The 18,325-nt window shown below is 54.4% G+C and overlaps 1 protein-coding gene across 2 annotated transcripts in view; it reads right to left on the bottom strand.

The window, feature by feature from the left end:
• Positions 1-884: 884 nt before the first annotated feature.
• The window catches only part of L3MBTL1 (L3MBTL histone methyl-lysine binding protein 1), a 30,949-nt gene continuing 13,508 nt past the window's right edge, over positions 885-18,325 (bottom strand). Inside the window, exons 10-21 of one of the 2 annotated variants that reach the window (XM_043884456.1) lie at positions 17,501-17,636; positions 17,071-17,162; positions 15,469-15,620; positions 14,781-14,857; positions 13,851-13,936; positions 13,555-13,665; positions 12,721-12,835; positions 11,834-11,933; positions 11,324-11,661; positions 7,519-7,676; positions 7,028-7,090; positions 885-3,581 (exon numbers count right to left, since the gene is read on the bottom strand). In XM_043884456.1, coding sequence (XP_043740391.1) covers positions 3,447-3,581; positions 7,028-7,090; positions 7,519-7,676; positions 11,324-11,661; positions 11,834-11,933; positions 12,721-12,835; positions 13,555-13,665; positions 13,851-13,936; positions 14,781-14,857; positions 15,469-15,620; positions 17,071-17,162; positions 17,501-17,636 — 1,563 coding nt within the window. In that variant the 3' untranslated portion in view covers positions 885-3,446. The remainder of the gene's footprint in view (positions 3,582-7,027; positions 7,091-7,518; positions 7,677-11,323; positions 11,662-11,833; positions 11,934-12,720; positions 12,836-13,554; positions 13,666-13,850; positions 13,937-14,780; positions 14,858-15,468; positions 15,621-17,070; positions 17,163-17,500; positions 17,637-18,325) is intronic. The other variant, XM_043884457.1, reaches the window with a different exon arrangement.

The following is an 18,325-nucleotide window of genomic DNA, read 5'->3' as shown; positions in this document are numbered from 1 at the left end:
CCTGGTTACAGTGTGGGAAAGACGGGCTCTTAGGCAGCTCCATGGCTGGCATTCTTCTAGCCCAGCAGTCTGGAAGAGCAGCAGAGCCCAGGAATTAAGGATGTTGCTGGCGTTGATGTGATGGACTATTTCTGCCACTTCTGCATCTGCTCACACCATCTCTGGGAACTTTAACAAATTCTAACTGTTCATCTTGACATTTCCCCATCCCTCAATTTGAGGTCATTTAAAAAACCTGGAGGGACTTCCCCGGTGGTACAGTGGATGAGAATCTGCCTGCCACTGCAGGGTACACGCACCCCGTCACTGGTCTGGAAGGATCCCACAAGCCGCGGAGCGACTAAATCCGCGAGCCGCAGCTACAGAAGCTCTGCGCTCCAGGCCCGTGGTCTGCAACAGGAGGAACCACTGCAATGGGAACCCCATGCACCACAACCAGGGAGTAGCCCCTGCTCGCCGCAACTAGAGAAAACCCATGCACAGCAACGAAGACCCAGCGCAGCAAAACAAAAACGAAACAAAAAGCAAAAAAAAAAAAAAAAACCAAAACAAACAAAAAAACAAACCCAGAAAACCTGGAGGCTTCATGGAATTTTCCACTCTTGACCATTTATAAACTGTCAAGGATCAGGTCATTTTCACACTATTCTCAGGGGGTTCCCATTGTTTACATTATGTTGACTAATATGACTATTATGTAGCCATCTATCTTTATCCTTTATTTCTTATCTTTAGAATAAAAATCAGATGCTTTAGGACCTCTAACAGCTTTATTATGTTACACTAAAGAATGCTTTATTCTCTCCGTTAATGGAACGGTAATTCATTTTGTGCTTTCTGGATCTCTGACCATGAAAATAGAAACAGACTCTGACAGCAAACCATCCTGTTCTTCAAGTTTATTTATGTTGTTTCAATACACTGACAAAATACACCACATTTTGTTTGTAAATTTTTCTCTCAAGAGTGACTTTATCTTTAACCAGAAGATTCTCTTAAAGAACACGCACGCGTGCGTGCATGCATGAACACACACACACATACACACACAGGCACACTCTCACAAGGCAAGTACGAAAAAACATAACTCCACCAAAGTGCGTGTGAATGAAAAGTGCAAACAGGCTTCATTTTCCAACTCTAGGATCATTCTCTCTGCTTCAGAAATTAAACAGAAAGCGTCTTGCTGCCCTAACCCAGGGCAAGGGCTGGGAGAGGCTGCCAGGGCCAAAGTATAGGCGGTTCTTGCTGCTGGAGAGCAGGTCAGAGGGCACAAGGCAAGGATGACAACTCCCTCCCTTCATCCCTCACTGTGTGCCCAGGTCATGGTGTAATGATCTCATCTGGGGAAGGGAGGGGGTGAAGGGCCAGTGGGGTGGACAGAAGGCAGATTTCTCATCCCCCCCTTTATTTTTATGATTTGGTTTCTTTTCAGAGTTTGACATTGGTGCACGACAGTGCTGAGGCTCCAGGTTCCGGGGTGCTTGGTCCATCTTGTCCTTCCTGTAGACAAGGGTTAGGACAGCGGAGGGCAGACCCAGCCGTCCCAGCTCCTTAGACGTGGAGAGGCCCCACAGCACGGCTGTGTGTGCCTGCTGTTTCCTCACGCCAGAACCAGCGAGATCTCTCGGTCTCATCGGGGAGCAGACGAGGCCATGGGGCTGGTGGGTTTCAGTGCCACCCGAGCAACAAGGACAGAGGCTCAGACGGGCTCCTCCTTCCTCCTGGGCAAGGGGACGCCCATGCAACCTCGGTAAACCCAGACCCCTGCCCAGGGCAGGGCCGGGCCAAGCCTTCCCGGGAAGGTGGTGTCTCTGAGGTCTGTCCGCAGCCCTGCGGCAGTGCAGCAGAGGGCTGAACGGCTGCCCTGGTCCTCTCCTGGGCCGGGGCAGGAACTCAACAGAGCTTTGGGTTTCCCAAAGATAAAGCTTCATATTTTCACAATAGCCCTTGACATTTTCCCACACCGAAACTCACCTCTGCACCCTGACAAGCACATCTCAGAGTACCCGACACACATCTGCACTTATGTATCACGTAGCGGAGACAAGGGGTCCGGGGGAGGCCCCTGGCTCCACAGGAGCTTGGCGGTGGCACCTCACCTCCGTGGGTGCAGCCGGGTCCTACCAGGGCCTCTGCCCCATGCCCCTGTAGGCTGGGAGGCAGGTTTGGCAGTGGCTCAGTGGAGGCCACACTTGGACAGAAAGGTCAAAATCCCAGAGCCGCGGCAGGTACCCGGCTGGCAATGCAAGACAGATGGAGGGTGGTAAGAGAAGCTTAAGGGACATGGAGAACTCAAAGCTGGAGGAATTCATCTTCTTCCCAACTCCCACCTTTTAAGAGCCTTTGTAAGACTTCCCAAAACCAAGACATCTAAGAGACAGGTTGAATGTGACGCCATGGCGGGGAGGTGCATGCCAGGCAGAGTGCATCCCAGGCAGGCATTCCCATGGCAAAAGGCCTGGCAGGCATGGGGCCCTTACCTCCTGGGAAACATGCTGGCTGAGACCCATGGCAGCAGGGAAGGATGCTCTGCTCTGCTTTGAGAGCCACCATGTCTGCCGACCACCCTGCAGGCCCATGGCCCGGAATTATCTGATGTACCCAGGGGGTTGGCCTTGGCTACCTAGCCGGCCAGCCTGCCTCCTCTCCACAGTTGACACAGGAGGGGTGTGTGGGAACATCTGGGGAAACTTAGCCTCTGCTGCAGAAGCCAAACATGTTCTAATCACCCCTCTTCTGGGAACAAGACAGGGCATGGGCGATACTAAATACCGAGCGGTCCAGAGCTGGGCACGCTGAAGAAGGCATCCTGGCTCAGAATTCCCCACTTCCAGGCAAGAGACAGAAAGGCATCCACAGCCCTCAATGGATGCTATGAAGACATACCTCTGGGAATGTCTGGGAAAACCAGACAGCAGAATGAGGGCAACAAAACCGGCAGACAGAAACAGGGGAGGTGCTTTTTTGAATAAAGGTGTTTGTGGCAGGGTGGCTTCCTGGAAGGAGGAAAGGAGATGGGGGGAAAGCACAGAGAGATGCCTAAGAAAGAAGGGCTTCAGGTTGAAGGACTCCCGTTCTACCATACTCTCTTTTAACTGCTGAGAGAAAGACCCTTTGGTGATGAAACAGGTCGCTGGAGAGGTGGGGCCGTCGTGGGTGGGGCACCTTCAACCTTCGCCATCAGTGACGCTCTCGAGGCCCGCTCGCACCTTCACTGGTGTGCCTGGTGGTGGATGAGCTCCAGGACTCGGGGGGCTAGGACTCCATCCTCCCCAGGGCTCCTCTGCTCCCCTGTACCTTGCAGGAAGTGGCCCCGGAGAGCAGGACCACCCTGGTTAAGGGCCAGAGGGTGGGGGGAGCGGGGGCGGGGCACAGGTGGGATGGGAGGAACTCAAGTGGGGAAGAAGCATCAGCTGCGGAGGGAGGGCCCAGCCCTGAGCCAGTCACTTTAAGGTGTCATCGGCGTTTTTGAACATGAGAATGGCGTTATAGATCTTCAAGGCTGGGCCCAGCTTGACGCTCATGATCTTCACAATGTCCGCCTGTGTCAGCAAAAGGAAGGCCTCGCCGTCAATCATCTGAGGGGTCGGGAGGGAGGTGGAAAGCGGAGAGGGGAAGGAGGAGGGTAGGGGTATGCGTTGAGGGTGGGGAGGGAGAAAGAAGATGGGCGTGAAGGACAGGTGTGGGGAGGGGCAGCGGAAGGCGGGGAGAGGAAGGAAAAAGGAGAAAGGACAAGGAAGGGAGGGAGGAAAAAAGGAAGACAGCGATGGGGACAGAGAAGGAAAGAAAGACATCCACTGGTCTCCCCGTGTCCACACACACACAGTCTCTCTCTCTCTTCCTGCTGGCTGGTCTGGATTTCAGAGTGTGTTTGCAAAACACTCTGCCTCCTCACTGACAGGGGCTTCTAAGAACCTGCTGTTGCTGTCCTCATATAAACCCAGGAGTCTACATCAGTGCCGTGAATAATAAACCAGCAGACACCGCGGGCAATCCCACGGGATGTGGGCTAAGCTCTACGCTGTTACCCGTGAGCTCTTTTTGAGAAGAAAAGGCAGGGTGGGGAAGGAAGAGAGGAAAAAAGAGAGAGATTTAACCTGAATCTAACCAAGCCTCTGCACCCGATGTCCAGTTTATAAGAAACACAGGGGAGAGTGGAATTAGTTAGATGACACTTCGAGGAAGCAATGAAACAAGTATACAAGTTCACATTCACCGAGACTGTTTTCAGTGTTGTGAAAAAAGAAACAAACAGAGGGCAACTATTCTAGAACAGAAGATACCTGAGAGATGTGATGACCCAGATCAGCTGTTTGAACTTTGCTTGGGTCCTGGCTCAAAATTACCAACTGCAAAAGATATCCCAGGCACAAGCAGGGAAATCTGAATACAGCAGAACACAGGTGATATAAAGCAGCTATTGCCCATTTGTTCGGTGGGATAACAAGGTGGTGGTTATGCAGAGAAAGACTTTAGTTTTTAAGAGATGTGTGCTCATCACCAGACTGGACAGGCTACCCATCAGACCACTGATCCCGAATTGGCACAGATCCAATTTCTCACTCATGAAGCATTCCTCTAATGACTGGTCTGTCCCAGCTGGAACGAATCCTGACTCATGTCCCACAAAGCATCACTTCAGCCAGAGAAAGCCCATTCCTTGGAGCAGCATCCTCCCTGGAGATGACAGATGATGTAGACCAGACCCTGGAGAAGGCAAACCTCAGACCTTGCAAAGGGCCCCCTCTACCCTGGGCAGACTCTACTGGACGTCGGTGGGCCACCAGCACACTGCCCCCCTTTGGCATTGCTTTCTTGTATCACAAGAAAATGCTTTCTTGTATTTCAGATCATGCTGGACTGAAATACACAGCAGATGCTCAAGGGAGAGACTGCTCTTCTCCTAAAAACGGGAGAAAGCCCGAGGACCAAACTCTGGGGTGATTCCGTGGCTGGCTAAGCCCCTGAACTCAAAGAGCATTGATTTACAACCTGTCACCACCCAAAGGAAGACCTCTAATGGATGCTACATCTTCTGCTCTGTCTCATTACACACGTGCAGAGAAGACTTGGTGCAAGACAGAAGGCTTAGCACAAGTTGTATAAGGATGGGAAGCCTTATTAATATTAGACATGACAGAATCAAGCTTTAAAACAATGAGACCATGAAACCAGCAAGAGATCATTTAATAGGGATACATGTAAAGTTTTACATTAAGGCTAATACCAAAAAACCTCCAGTGGTACTAGTAACACACTGGAAGATTTAGTGAGACTATAGTAGACAACTGATAGAAGGGGCAACTTGGGGACTTTCATGAACTCCAAGCTGGTGTGATATGGCTATAATAAAGCTCGTGTGAACTTCTGCCAACAAAAATACAGGGCTCAAATCTGGAGAAGGAGAAAACTACCTAAAGGCCCGTTAACATGAGAACTGTGGGATATTCATAACACAGAGCACTGCTCACGATAAAAAGGAGCTGAATACCAGTTACACGTAACGCGGATGAACCTCCAAACACTCCACTGAAGAGGCAAATGCAGAAGACTGTGTGCTGTGTGATCCCACTGACATGAAGTTCAAGAACAGATAAACTAATCTATGGAGCTGGAAATCAGAACAGCAGTTGTCTATGGGAGCTCACAACAGGGGTCAAGAAAGAACTTTCTGGTATGATGGATGTTTCACATCTGATTGACATATTGGGTTCAGGGTGTACACATTTCACAAAACCTGTAGAATTATACTTTTGAGAAGCATAGTTGTATATGTGTGTGTACATTTCACTCCATGCATATTTTACCTCCATTTAAAAAACCTAGGTGTCAGCTCATCAGGTGTAGCCACTCTCTTGGGGACCACTCTCATGGGGGATGCTGATAATGGGGCAGGGGATACATGGGAACTCTCTGCACCTTCCTCTCAATTTTGCTGTGAACCTAAAACTGCTCTAAAAACATATAAAGTCTTTTTAAAAACAAAAGGAACGAACACCCAGAGGATCAGCAGCCCAGTGTGTTCTGTGTTGATCAAAGGGCATCTGAAACACAGGGCTCTGCACACAGTCCGACAAGAAGATCACGAACCAAGAAGAAGAGGAGCTTGGGAGGGCCACCACCCAAGGGTCGATGAAGAGATGCTTCCTGGGAAAGAGTAGACTTCTTTCTCTTGGGCACCTGTAGGCGGCATCTTTGCGGAGCTGAGACTACACTCTCTTAGGTGAAGAGGGTACATGTAGTCTTTGGAAGGAATTCCTAAATAAACTCAAAAGGTCTCATCTGATTTCAAACTATACAAATTAGGAAAGTCATGATAAAGCTCTTTATTTAAGGACAACTACACAGTGAAAGCCAGAACCACTATTGGCTGAGCCCTCCCTGTATCGGGCCTGTGGCTATATGTAGACACTAGGGACATAGTTACACTAGACATTCTGGTACCAGGATCCACTCATCAATTCCAGTGCTCATGTGGCCCTGCAAGGTAGTCATCATTATACCCATTTTATCTCTATTTTACAGATGAGGAGATGCAGACTCAAAAGACATCTAACAGGCAGAATCAGAATTCACACCCACCTGCCCACGAAGCTAGTGGTTTTTCACCTGCAACTCACTATTTCTCATCTTTAGTAAGTTTTTGGGTCTTAATTTTATGTGTGTGTTAGCATCCTTGCAGTAAACAGCGATAGTCATGTCAGTCAAAATACATTTTAATTGGTTGCCATTAGGGAAGCTAAGTTTGGACAGAGAGCAGAGGAGTGAAAGGAATCGTGTTTCTGGGATGGTTTCCCTTCCTGCTGACAGTCTGAACACAGAGGGTTGGGTTCCCAAGCCAGGCCATGGTCATCCGTACCGGGTTTTTCCCAAACACGTGGGTCACTGTGACTGGTTCCCCCGACCTCAGGTGGGACAACAGAGGTCCTCCCTAGCTGGGGGGCAGTGCTGGGGAGGGTGCCCACGCCCTGCCATCTCAACGACCGTGACCCTGCTCGGTTCCCACCCTGCACCGAGCACCCACCTCATCCCTGAAGAGCCGCGCTTGGTCCTCACACCCTGTCAGGGTCTGAACGAAGCCGAAGACCTTGGAAACCAAAGGAGACGTGTTGCCAAGGGGACGGGGCTCGGGAGAGGAGGGAGGAGGTGCCCCTGCATGGCATTGGTGCCTCCTGGGCTCTGACAGTGTCATTTTTCTTAGCAGCCCCAGAGGATCCTGATTCTCTGTGTTGCTGGGGGCCCAAGGTGAGGCCACTCGCTCCCAAGGCCCGGGCTGAGCTGGTCTCTCCTGCTGGATTGGCGGCACGTCCCCCTCCCCACCCCCCAGGACGGGCCTATCAAATGGTGCTCAGGCAGCCCCCACTGGGCAGCTGGGAGAGGCTGTGGACGGAGGGATGATGAGTCAGGAGCGGTATGGGGCTTCCACCTGACGGGGCCCTTTCCTGAGCCCTCCCGCCGGGGCATGGTGAGAGCAAAGAGGAGGCAGAGGAAGAGGGAGGGGTCCCCGCCCCTCACCTCATCAATGGTCCACTTGGCAACTGTCGAGGCCGAGATGCCCGCCACGCCAGGCAGGAGCTTGCAGTGCTGCTCCCAGCACACAGACAGCGACCGGTCGGGGTGGGCCGACAGGGCCGACATGAAGAGGGACTGCTGCGTGACGTCGGTGGTCAGCGCTGCAAGGCAGAGGCAGAGGCCGGCTGGCCAGGGCCGAGGACCAACCTGTCTCCCTCCAAAGCCTGCTTATCCTCAGGCCACCTGGGAGACTGGCTGGCAGAGGGTGCCGGACTGTGGCCCCTTTCAGACAGCCCTGCAGAGCCAAGGGGGTGAGGCAGATCCCGCAACTCCTCACCCGGCGCTTGTCCCTCATGTTACAGACCATGTAGGAAGACCCCACCCTCCCCCCAGGCTATAGCACCTGGGCCCCCAAGGATGCTCTTTTCTCCTGGAGCTGTGGCAGCATCCTGGAAACACCACTCTCTGGAGACCCTGCATCCACATGGCCCCCGATATCCAAGCCACCTCAGTGTGCCGTGCGCTCGGTCGCTTCAGTTTGTGTCCGACTCTGCGACCCTATGGACCAGAACCTGCCAGGCTCCTCTGTCCATGGGATTCTCTGGGGAAGAATACTGGAGTGGGTTGCTGTACCCTCAGCCTAGACATCAAAAGCCCATTCTGTTTGCGCTCCGTTTGCTAAGTCCTTTTGGGCCCTGACTGTTGCAGCCTCAGGGGGATTCTGTTTGAGAAGCGGAGTCAGCCTTCCCAGGAGACTTCCCTGGCAGTCCAGTGGCTGAGACGCCACGCTTCCACGAGAGGAGGCACAGGTTTGATCTCTGGTCTGGGAACTAAGATCCTCACGTGCCATGGCAGGGTGGTGGTGGTGGTGGGGGAGAACCAGCCTGCCCTGTCTGAAGGGAAGCCCCCAGCCGATGCCACTGCCTTAAGCGCCTCTCCTCCCATTATGTCCCCAGCCGGGTCTGGTTCATTCCCTGCATGCCAGCCCCCCACCTACTCTGGCACCTCCAGGGTGATCCCTGACCCACTCGCCCACCCACACTGCCTGTCCCTCTGCTTCATCTGCTCCTGGAACCCCTGGCTCCCAACCTCCAGCCTCCAAGCGGCTCTACTATCTGGTGAGTGACCCTGCTCTCCCCGGCTTCCTCCTCGGCCGGGCTTGGCAGCTGTGTGCTTGGATTCATCTACTTCTGGGGACTCTGGCAAACCTGGCCTCTGCCTACCTTACCTGCCTTGGCTGGCCTTGGGCCATGTGGCCACTGTCCCAGGGGGCTTGCCCTGCCTCTGCCCAGAGTCCAAGAGAGCCGGCTCTGTCCTATTCACTTGGTGCTAATTCCAGACTCTCATGCACATGGCCCCCTGCTGCCCTCTTCTCCAAGGCCTGCCTTGCTTATTACCGCGTCCTTCCATCCCTCCCCTTCATTCAGCCTTTTGCCCTGACTCCTTGGACCTCACAATCATCCTTAGAGCCTCTGGGATCCTGGTTGCAGCCTCATTGATTGTTCTTCTCTAACTGCCCACCCCCTGTCTGTCTGCTCATTGGTCCAAACCAAGGCTCCCATCCACACCCTGAAGAGACCCAGCCTTCAGGACAACCCCGGAGCTTGTAACCGCTGCACAGCCCAGTCAGCTCTTGCAGGACCTGTTCAGGGTACAGCCTGGATCTCCCATGACAGCTGCCGCCACCAGCACTTGGCCTCCTGTCCCTGCCATGTTCCTCTTTGAAGTCCGCTATCTGGTGCTCCGTGTATCCTGGCAAGGAGTCTGGGGGCTGAGCTCCTTATCTTTCTTCCCCAGAGCACAGGACAGAAGCGTTTGTAGGCAGCCCGTAGTATCTTATCTAACTGCAAAACATCTACTGTGTGTGTGTGTGTGTGTGTGTGTGTTAGTTGCTCAGTCTTATCTGACTTTCTGAGACCCTATGGACTGTAGCCCGCCAGACCTCTAGTCCATGGGATTTTCCAGGCAAGAATACTGGAGTGGGTTGCCATTCCTTTCTCCAGGGATTGAACCTGGGTCTCCTGCATTGCAGGCATATTCTTTACCATTTGAGTCACCAGGGTGGTATTTTATCTAACTGCTAAATATCTATTATAGCTCCTCTTCTTTTTTTTTCTTTTCTTTTGCTTAAAAAGAATAGAAATGTGTTTCTCATAGTACTGGAAGCTGGAAGTCTCAGATCAAGGCACCAGCAGACTGGGTATATATTGAAGGCCCACTTCCTGACCCCCAGGCTGCCATCTCCTCACTGTGTCCTCACATGGCAGAAGGGGCAAGGGGTCTCTTAGGAGGGCACTAATCCCATTCATGAGGGGTCCATCCTTGTGACCTAATCACCTCCCAAAGGCCCCACTCCAAATACCCTGACATTGAGGATTAAGTTTCAACATATGCGTTTAGGGGGTTACAAATGTTCAGTCCAGAGTTTTATTATTGGAAGTTAGCAACTATGTGCTGAACAGGCACTGTGGGAAGGTGAGGGCAGGGAAGAGGGGGAATGCAGTAAAATAGAAAACACAAATTGGACTTGGAATCAGTTCCTTACTAACTTGTTTTTTATTTCTTTTTAATTTTTTAATTTTTTTTGGTCTAACTTGTTTTTTTAATGCCAGGCACCTCACTTAACATGGGCCTCAGTTTCCCCATTCGAAAATGAACTGGTTGAGGGGACTTCTTTGGTGGTCTAGGGGTTAAGACTATGAGCTCTCAATGCAGGGGCCTGAGTCAGGGAACTAGATCCCACATGCCACAACTAAGAGTTCACATGCTGCCACCAAGACCCGGTGCAGCCAAATGAATTTTAAGAAGAAATAAAAAGATAAAGCAGTTGTGTAAGGAAATCATGGTGGTTTCCTCATTCTTTCCAAGAGCTGACATTCACGGGCCCTGGAGGGCCCCATGAGCACCGTGAGCACAGCCAAGTCCTGAGCTCTCCAGGCAGGCAGCTTTCCCCAGGGAGCTGTTTTCCAGCAGACCCACACTGAGCAGGCCTACCCACGGATGCGTGAGAAGTCTCCGGAACAAAACCCAGAGGGACCAGTGTCCCCTATGCGAGAGCCAGCTGATGGAACAGGGGAGCCCTGCCCAGAGGTCAAAGGCCTGGGCACTGTCCCCCGCCCTGTCCCTGAAGTGTCTCAGGACTCGGGTGAGTCCTTCCCAGTCCAATCTGGCACACAGCCTCATCCATGGAAAGACTTCCCAAGTTCTCAGGATAATTCTGGAATGAACACAGCAGGCAAGCGCCCTCTGGCAGTCAGAACACAGCCTTACAATGGAAGCTGACCAGGTGTACCACATCTATGTTGCAGACCACTTGTGAGAGTCAGCGAGATGGTATAGATAAAGCACCTGAAATGGTGCTTGGTCTATAGCAGATGTTTGATAGTGTAGCAGCTACTATTATTTCAGGTAACTGACACCTGAAAAGCAGGTATTATTCATGTTTTCAAATAAGAAAGCTGAAGTTCAGAAATGTGACTTGCTGAAGGTCACGCAGCTAGAAAGTAATGGCCGTGACTTCCCTCCCAGGAAGCCAAGACTGAGAAAAGCAGAGCTGGGGGCATCATCCCACCTCAAAGCGAATGACCAGGAGCCCAGAGAGGCTCTGCATCTTGCTGGCACACTCACAGCAATGCCTGAGGTACAAAGGGGCTAGCATGTGAGGCCGTTCGAGGCCCCATGCTGTGTCTCAACACTGCTCTGTACCTCCAAGTATTGCGACACCTGCCTCCCAGCCTCTCCCACCAAACACCAAGCTGCCACAGTGAACATGGGGGAGGACACAGGGAACAAATGACCCAGGACTCACTCGGAAAATCTTCCTGTGGGATCTTTCGGTACTTTGGAGGGCGCCCGATCCTGGAGAGAGAGGAGCTGGGCCCGTGGCAGGGACTAAGCGCCTGCTCTGGCCTCGGAGGACTTGAGGCCCCGCACCCTTGTCCTCCGCACCGGCCGTGATGGCGAGGCTTCTTTCTTAGGGAGAAGCCTGAGAGGCTCCTCTTGCGGGCTGAGGCCTCCGTGTCCGACAGCTCTGCCTTCAGCCGGCTCTGGTTCCTCTCGGCCAGGGGGCAACCCGAGAGGCAGTGGTGAGCTGTGAACTTGCCAGTGACGTGGCCAGAGCCATCACAACCAGGAGTGGGGCACTTCCTGGAGCAGAAGAAGGTTTGAGATGAAGCTGCTTGGTCCCACTTGGCTCTTCCCAACCCTGGCCCCACTGGGAGAGTGGTCGGGTGGACCCTGGTTGGCCACCCATGGTGGGTACAAGACAGACCCCTCTGAGCAGTGCCTGAGGGTCCCTGCGCAGGAGCCCTTCACTCACCGGTGGTGAAAGCTGTACTTGGAGGTCCTGCTGTGTGGCAGGCTCCGATAGCTGAGAGGCGGACAGCCTGTGGGGGAGGCAGCGCTGGGCTCTCTGGGTTCTGGAGGGGCAGGCAGAAAAGGGTCAGCGCGGGGTCTTGGGGGTGGAGGTGGGCCTGGGGGAAGGGACATGGAGGTAGGGAAGGTCAGCTCTAGGAACCAGTTCCCAGGTATAGGGGTCCTGAGCCAGGCTGGGACACCACTTCCTGCTAATGGACATCAGCCCCTCCTGGGGGAACGGGGGCTTGGCTCTCATATACACTGTGGAAACCTGCAGGCCATACCCTCTGCCTCTGGAAAGAGGAGTGCCCTCGATCAACTCGGGGCTGGTGTGGACACAGCTGCACCCAAAAGCTACATCAGGCAGATTGATGTTACTCTTGTTTTTCAGTTTCAACCCCAAGACTTTGGGGGTTATTTTTTTTAGTCTCTGCCTATGCTTGGAGAACAGTTGAGAAGGATCCACACCCCATGTGAAACAGATGTGGGTGACCTCCAAGCCCTGCCGGCAGTGGGGAGCAGGATCTGATGCAGGGAGCCGCCCTGCCTTAGCAAGCACCGCGCATGCTCTGCGTGGCTCTGCTGAATGCTGAGAGGACTCCTCAGGGCACAGCTACCTCCTAAGCATTTGCTCCCAAGTGAGCTTGGCCCTTCACACTTCCAGGTCCCCCACCCAGCAACTGGGGAGGCCAGAAGCACTGCTCAGTGCGGCAGAGACCGTTCCCAGGGTGGGGAGGATGAGGGACCCCAGAGTTTACTGTGGGCATGCTGTAGAAAGGGGTGTGCCAGGGCTCAGGGGCAGAGCCAGACATCAGGAGGAAAGGGTCAGAGCACCCCAGGGGTACACACGGAGAGGAGGCTGCAGGGGATGCCCCGTCTTGGAGCACCAGCCCGCCGGGTGGATGTCAGGGTGGTCAGCATCAATCCAGAAGTCATAGGCGTGACTCCAGCCATCAAAGTGGAGCTGGGGAGGAAAGGCCCGAGAGGTCAGGTGTTCCTCGTGGAGCCCAGCTCAGCCGGGAAGTCCTCCAGGCTCCAGGAGGCTCTCCCCACCCCTGGGGCCTGTCAGAAGCAAGATCCTGAATTGGAAGGACCAAGGGGCCAATCTCACAATAATCCATCTCGACCACCACACTTTCCAAGGGTTCCACCTCTGAAGCTACTTGGCATGCATGCATGCCAAGTTGCTTCAGTCGTGTCCAATTCTTTGGGACCGCATGAACTGCAGCCTACCAACCAGGCTCCTCTGTCTACGGGGATTCTCCAGGCAAGCATACTGGAGTGGGTTGCCATCCCTCCTCCAGGGGATCTTCCTGACCCAGGGATAGAATCCGTGTCTCCTGCGGCTCCTGCACTGCAAGCGGATTCTTTACTGCTGAGCCACCAGGGAAGCCCCGGAGTTAACTGGTATCTCCCATCAGTCCTTGGGTAGGACAAGGATTCGTGGGCCCATCTGATAGGCTCAGAGAAGGGACAGGACTTGTCCTGACTCACAAAGGTTAAGTGGCAGATGAGACCTGACTGAGACCCAAGATCTTCGGCCTCAAGTTTAGAGCTCCCTTCCCTGCAACATGCAGCTTCCCTGCAGCCTGGCTCACGCCATACCCTTGACCTCAGCACTGTCTACGGAAGTCCTGCCCCGTTGGCCTGTCCACTCCCACAGCCCGAGGGGCCCAGAGCCACCTTTATCCGATGATCCTCCACATCCTCCACACTGGCCACACGAATTAGGGCTGGGTTCCTGCGGTCCACGGCCTCCAGCTTCATGTTGACCAGGAAGCTGTGTGGGGGTCGCTTCAGGGGGAGAGGGATCTTCAGGCCAAGGCCCTGCTCAGCAGAGCTGAGGCCCCAAGAGGGATGCCCAGGTGCTGTGCTTGGGGAAATTGTAGCCAAAGGGGGAGGCTGGGGCCCCATCCTGCCTGACTGAGGGCTCTGTGCTTTCCTGAACTCAGCTCTGGGGGCAGAGAAAGCCAACTCACCACCTTGAAGGCCCAGGTGGGCACAGCAGAGGCCCCGGTTTCTTCCAGATATTTCTCCCAACAGAAGCTGTCAGGGTCTGGGTAGTCTGGAGGAGAGGATGAGAGCAATGTCTAGGCACCTGGGTGTAGCGGGGAGCTCCTCCCCTCCAAGCAGGACTGGGGGCGTGGAAAGGACAGGAGCCCGTGGACAGAAATCCCCCTGTGTCACAGCCTGCTCCTTGCAGGGGGCTCCTGAAGGGGAGGGGTGCCGGGCAGAAGCAAGCAGTTTAGTTGGTTATCTGGGAACCCTGGCTCCCAGTCCTCTCCTTGGCTCTATTGCCTCGCTCCAGCCCCAGTCCCATCTGAACCCCTAATGTATGTTCTGAGTGCTAAGTCACTTCAGTCGTGTCTGGCTCTTTGCGATCCTATGGACCGAAGCCCATCAGGCTTCTCTGCCCATGGAATTCTCCAGGCAAGAATACTGGAGGGGTTTGCCATGCCTTCCTCCAGGGGATCTTCCTGACCCAGGGATCAAACTTGCCTCTCTGACGTCTCCTGCATTGGCAGGCAGGGTCTTTACCACTAGCGTCAGTGTAATACCCTGACAGGGAAGGATACGCTTTCTTCACTCTGGATTCCTGTTCCCTTACCGAGAGGGCTCATCTAACTTTCGTTTTTTTTTTTTGGCTGTGAGATCTTAGTTCCCTGACCAGGGACTGAACCCTGGCAGTAAAAGGGCAGAGTCCTAACCCCTGGACCAGGAATTTCCCTTCAGCCTCAACAGAGTCAGGGTTGAACAGGACTCTCCTAAGATCAAAGGGTTCTCAGCTCCCAGGCAAAGAAGCGAAAGCTCCAGGCTACACGTGCGCCCTCGGCCTGCCCCTAGAGACCCGGCTAATGAGGCACTGGTAAGGGACCAGGGAGGGGGGGTGGCTCAGGCTGCAGGGTCACCTTGCGGAGGGGTGAGGGGCTTTCCTTGCTTCTGGCACCAGCCCACCGGGTGGATGTAGGGGCTGCTGGAATCACACCTGAAACCCAAGAATTCTTCACTGTCTCAAGGTGAGACTTCGAGGCCTGGAGCCCGCTGTCCTGTGACATCATGGCGACAGGGCCCACCCTCATGTCGCTTCTGAGGGAGAGTCAGACTGGTGACTGGTGAGGGAGTCAGAAAATTCCAACAGTAACTAAAAATTCTAACACCGCCTTAATATCTCAGAGAAAATCATGGGTCACAGGGATCTGCTTATCTTAACCTTGGTACTTTGAGATGAAACATTTAATTGTCATCATAATTACTAACTGATGCAGACTGGGGTCCCCAACCTCCGGGATCTAACGCCTGCTGATCTGAGGTGGAGCTGATGTAATAGAAATAAAGTGCACAATAAATGTAATGTGCTTGAATGATCCCAAAACCACCCCCCAGCTCCAGTCCTTGAAAATATTGTTTTCCATGAAACTGGTCCCTGGTGCCAAAAAGGCTGGGACCCTGTAGATCAGATCCACAGGGCACTCAATTGTCCCCTGAGCAATATGAACATCAGGGCTGAGCCAGGGCTACCTGGCCCATCCCACGCCCACCATCCCTCCCCTTCCCCTTCCCCCACCCCCTGGGGCCAGGTCTGGGCCCTCCCACTACCAGTAGTCGTAAGTGTCATCCCAGTTGTCAAAGTGAACCAGGAAGCGGCCGTCCACCACGTCGGTCACACTGGCCACGCAGACGAGGGACGGGTTCATGCGGTCCACAGCCTCCAGCTTCATGCCCACCTGGAAGCCCAGGGGTGGGGGACTCTGGGGGCAAGAAGAGGGGCTGCCACGGCCAGGCCCAGGCTGGCTTGTGCTGGCCCAGGACCCACTGGCAAAGGAAGAGGAATAGTTTCCCTGGGGTTGTGTTTCTGCTGGGTGGGCATGGGGAGAGGGTGGGAGAAAGAGGCTGAGGAAGAGGGTCTCTCCAGGGCAGAATCAGAACCCCCAGCCCTGAGCCCTCAGGCACTTCTGGCCTCCGAGGGATGCTCAGAGGAAGCTTCACTGTGGAAGCATCACTGACAGGAGGCCACTCACTCACCCAAAGAGCCTGCCAGGCTGAGCACAAGCCTCCCCTCCCCAGACAACCCTGGCCCAGCTTGAGCTGAGGGGGCTGGGTCCACCAAGGGGTGGCGGGGAAAGACGAGCTGACATGTGGGGCAGGGGGTGGGGAGAGGCGGCAGGGAGGCACCTGCCATGTGGTGGACAGAAACTCCAAAAGCCATCACCTCCCTCAGTCTTTACAACAACCCTAGGGAGATGGGTATCATCGTCTCCATTTTTATAAGTTAAGTGACTTGCCCAGGACCACAAAGCTGGTCAATGGTGGGGCCGGGACTTGAACAGTTTGACTTAAAATCTGCATCCCCTGTCACAAGAGCTGGTAGAAGCCCGCCAGTCACCTGTAAGTATGGTCTCTGGGGCAGGACTGGGGTGGGTGGTACCTGTCCATGCCTGAATAATATGGGGCAGGCCCTGGCCCACAGGGACCCGGGACTTTCCAGATGGTCACATGTTTACTGGGCTTCCCTGGTGGCTCAGTGGTAAAAGAATCCACCTGCCAATGCAGGAGACACAGGGCAGTCAGGTTCGAGCCCTGGGTCAGGACGGTCCTCTGGAGAAAGAAATGGCAACCCACTCCAGTATTCTTGCCTGGGAAATCCCATGAACAGAGGAGCCTGGTGGGCTACAGTCTATGCAGTTACAAAGAGTCAGACACGATTTAGCGACAACAATAACATGTTTACTGGGAGTTCCCTAGATCTCTCAGGCCTCTGGTTTGGGATTAGGAGATGCTTTAACTGTGGGATAAAGTTGCCAGTTGCCTCAAACAGACAGAAGGACAAGAGGAGGGCGTTGGGACCACATGGGAGAGCCTCAATGTTGCTCAAAAGGATGGAAAAAGCCGCTTCCAGAATAAAGATTTGGACCTGACAACAAGAATTGCAGGGAAACCCAAGCAAGAAAGGACACCTCTGTGTCCAGGCTCAGAGGGGATGTGTGGAGGAGAGGATTTCAGCAGTAGGGGCGGGGGGCGGGGGGTGGGGGGGAACTGGAGGAAACCCGGAACTGCTTTCTTCTCTGGCCCTGGAGCTGCCCAGGGGGCCCCTCCCGTCCGGTGAGGACCAGAGCTGAGCTGAGAGCACCCGTAGGTGAGCGCTCGTCTGCCGACTCAGATGCCCTGGCCGGCTGCAGTGACTGTCCTGGGGGCACTCACGTGGCTCTGGCTCACAAACAGGTGTTTGGGGGCAGCCTGGGCTCTTGTGCTGCGCAGGTACTGGCTCCAGCTGAACTCCTCCTCCTTGTAACCTAGGCCCCTCGGGGGGGATGAACAGAGCGCCGTGCAGACAGAGGCTGGGCTGTGGCGAGGGCACCCCACACGGAAGCAGCAGAATCAGGCAGGCCTGAGGACCCCACAACCCTTAGGAACCTGCCCAGGGACCCCCCTGCCAATGCAGGACGCAGCCTGGATGGGTTTCTCTCAAAGGGGAAGGGCAGAGCAGAAGCCCTAAGGCCGAGTCATAGCAGGATGAGACGCAGAAAGGCTGGCTGTGCAATGGGAACAGGGAAGGGGGGACCACAGGGAAGGGGTGAGGGAAGGTCTGGGGGCTCACTGCCTCACTGGGACCAACCCAGCTAGGCCTTACCTTTGGGGGGCTGCAGCTTGTGCCCCGTCTTCTCGAACCAGCCAGCCGGATGAATGTCAGGGGAATTGGCATTGACCCAGAAGTCATGGCACTCGGAATACCCATCAAAGTGCAGACGCAGGCGGGAGCCACACACCTGACCCCGTAAGGGGGAAGCACGGGGACTCCAATGCCAGCAGACACCCTGTTTCCCTTCCCGCACCGCTCCTAGGCCAGCCTGGTAGTCTCAGGGGTCTGTTGCTACAAGGTTCCCGCCTTCACCCCTCCTGCCTCCCAGATTTCCCGGCATCCTGAACTTTGCCATACACCTTCCCATCCTACAAGGAGCACAGCTCATGTGCTAATGAGCCTGAGCTCTGGGCACAAGACAGGATATTCTCAGACACCCTCTGGCCCCTTTGAGCCCTGGACAGATTCTAAAGGCACTGATTAAAGCTCAGGGCCCCAAGGACCCTTCCTTCCGCTACCTTCTCTCACTGCTCAGACCTCAGCCTTCCAATGGCGGTTCCTTGAACATGGTGCCCTTGAACGTGTTGTTCCGTGGCCCAGTGCCTTTTTCTCACTTTGCCTCTTGTGCCTGGGACACACTACTCACCTCTCAAGACTCAGCAATGGAGGCTCTTCCCCCTGAAGCCGTTCCTGCCCCTTCAGTGGCCCCCTGCACACAACTGTCATCACCCCTGGCGGGTATCACTGTTTATCTGGCTGATGCCCACACAACTGTGAGCTCCTAAGAGGATAAGGACCTTGTTGGACTCATGCCACCATTCCTGCCCCAGGGAGTGCTGCTCCTCAGTGACCTCACCATCTCAACCCTTCTCCTGC

The sequence above is a fragment of the Cervus elaphus genome, chromosome 23 (assembly GCF_910594005.1).
Source record: "Cervus elaphus chromosome 23, mCerEla1.1, whole genome shotgun sequence".
In the NCBI taxonomy this organism is placed as follows: Eukaryota; Metazoa; Chordata; class Mammalia; order Artiodactyla; family Cervidae; genus Cervus; species Cervus elaphus.
This window is presented reverse-complemented; position numbering and strand designations above follow the sequence as displayed.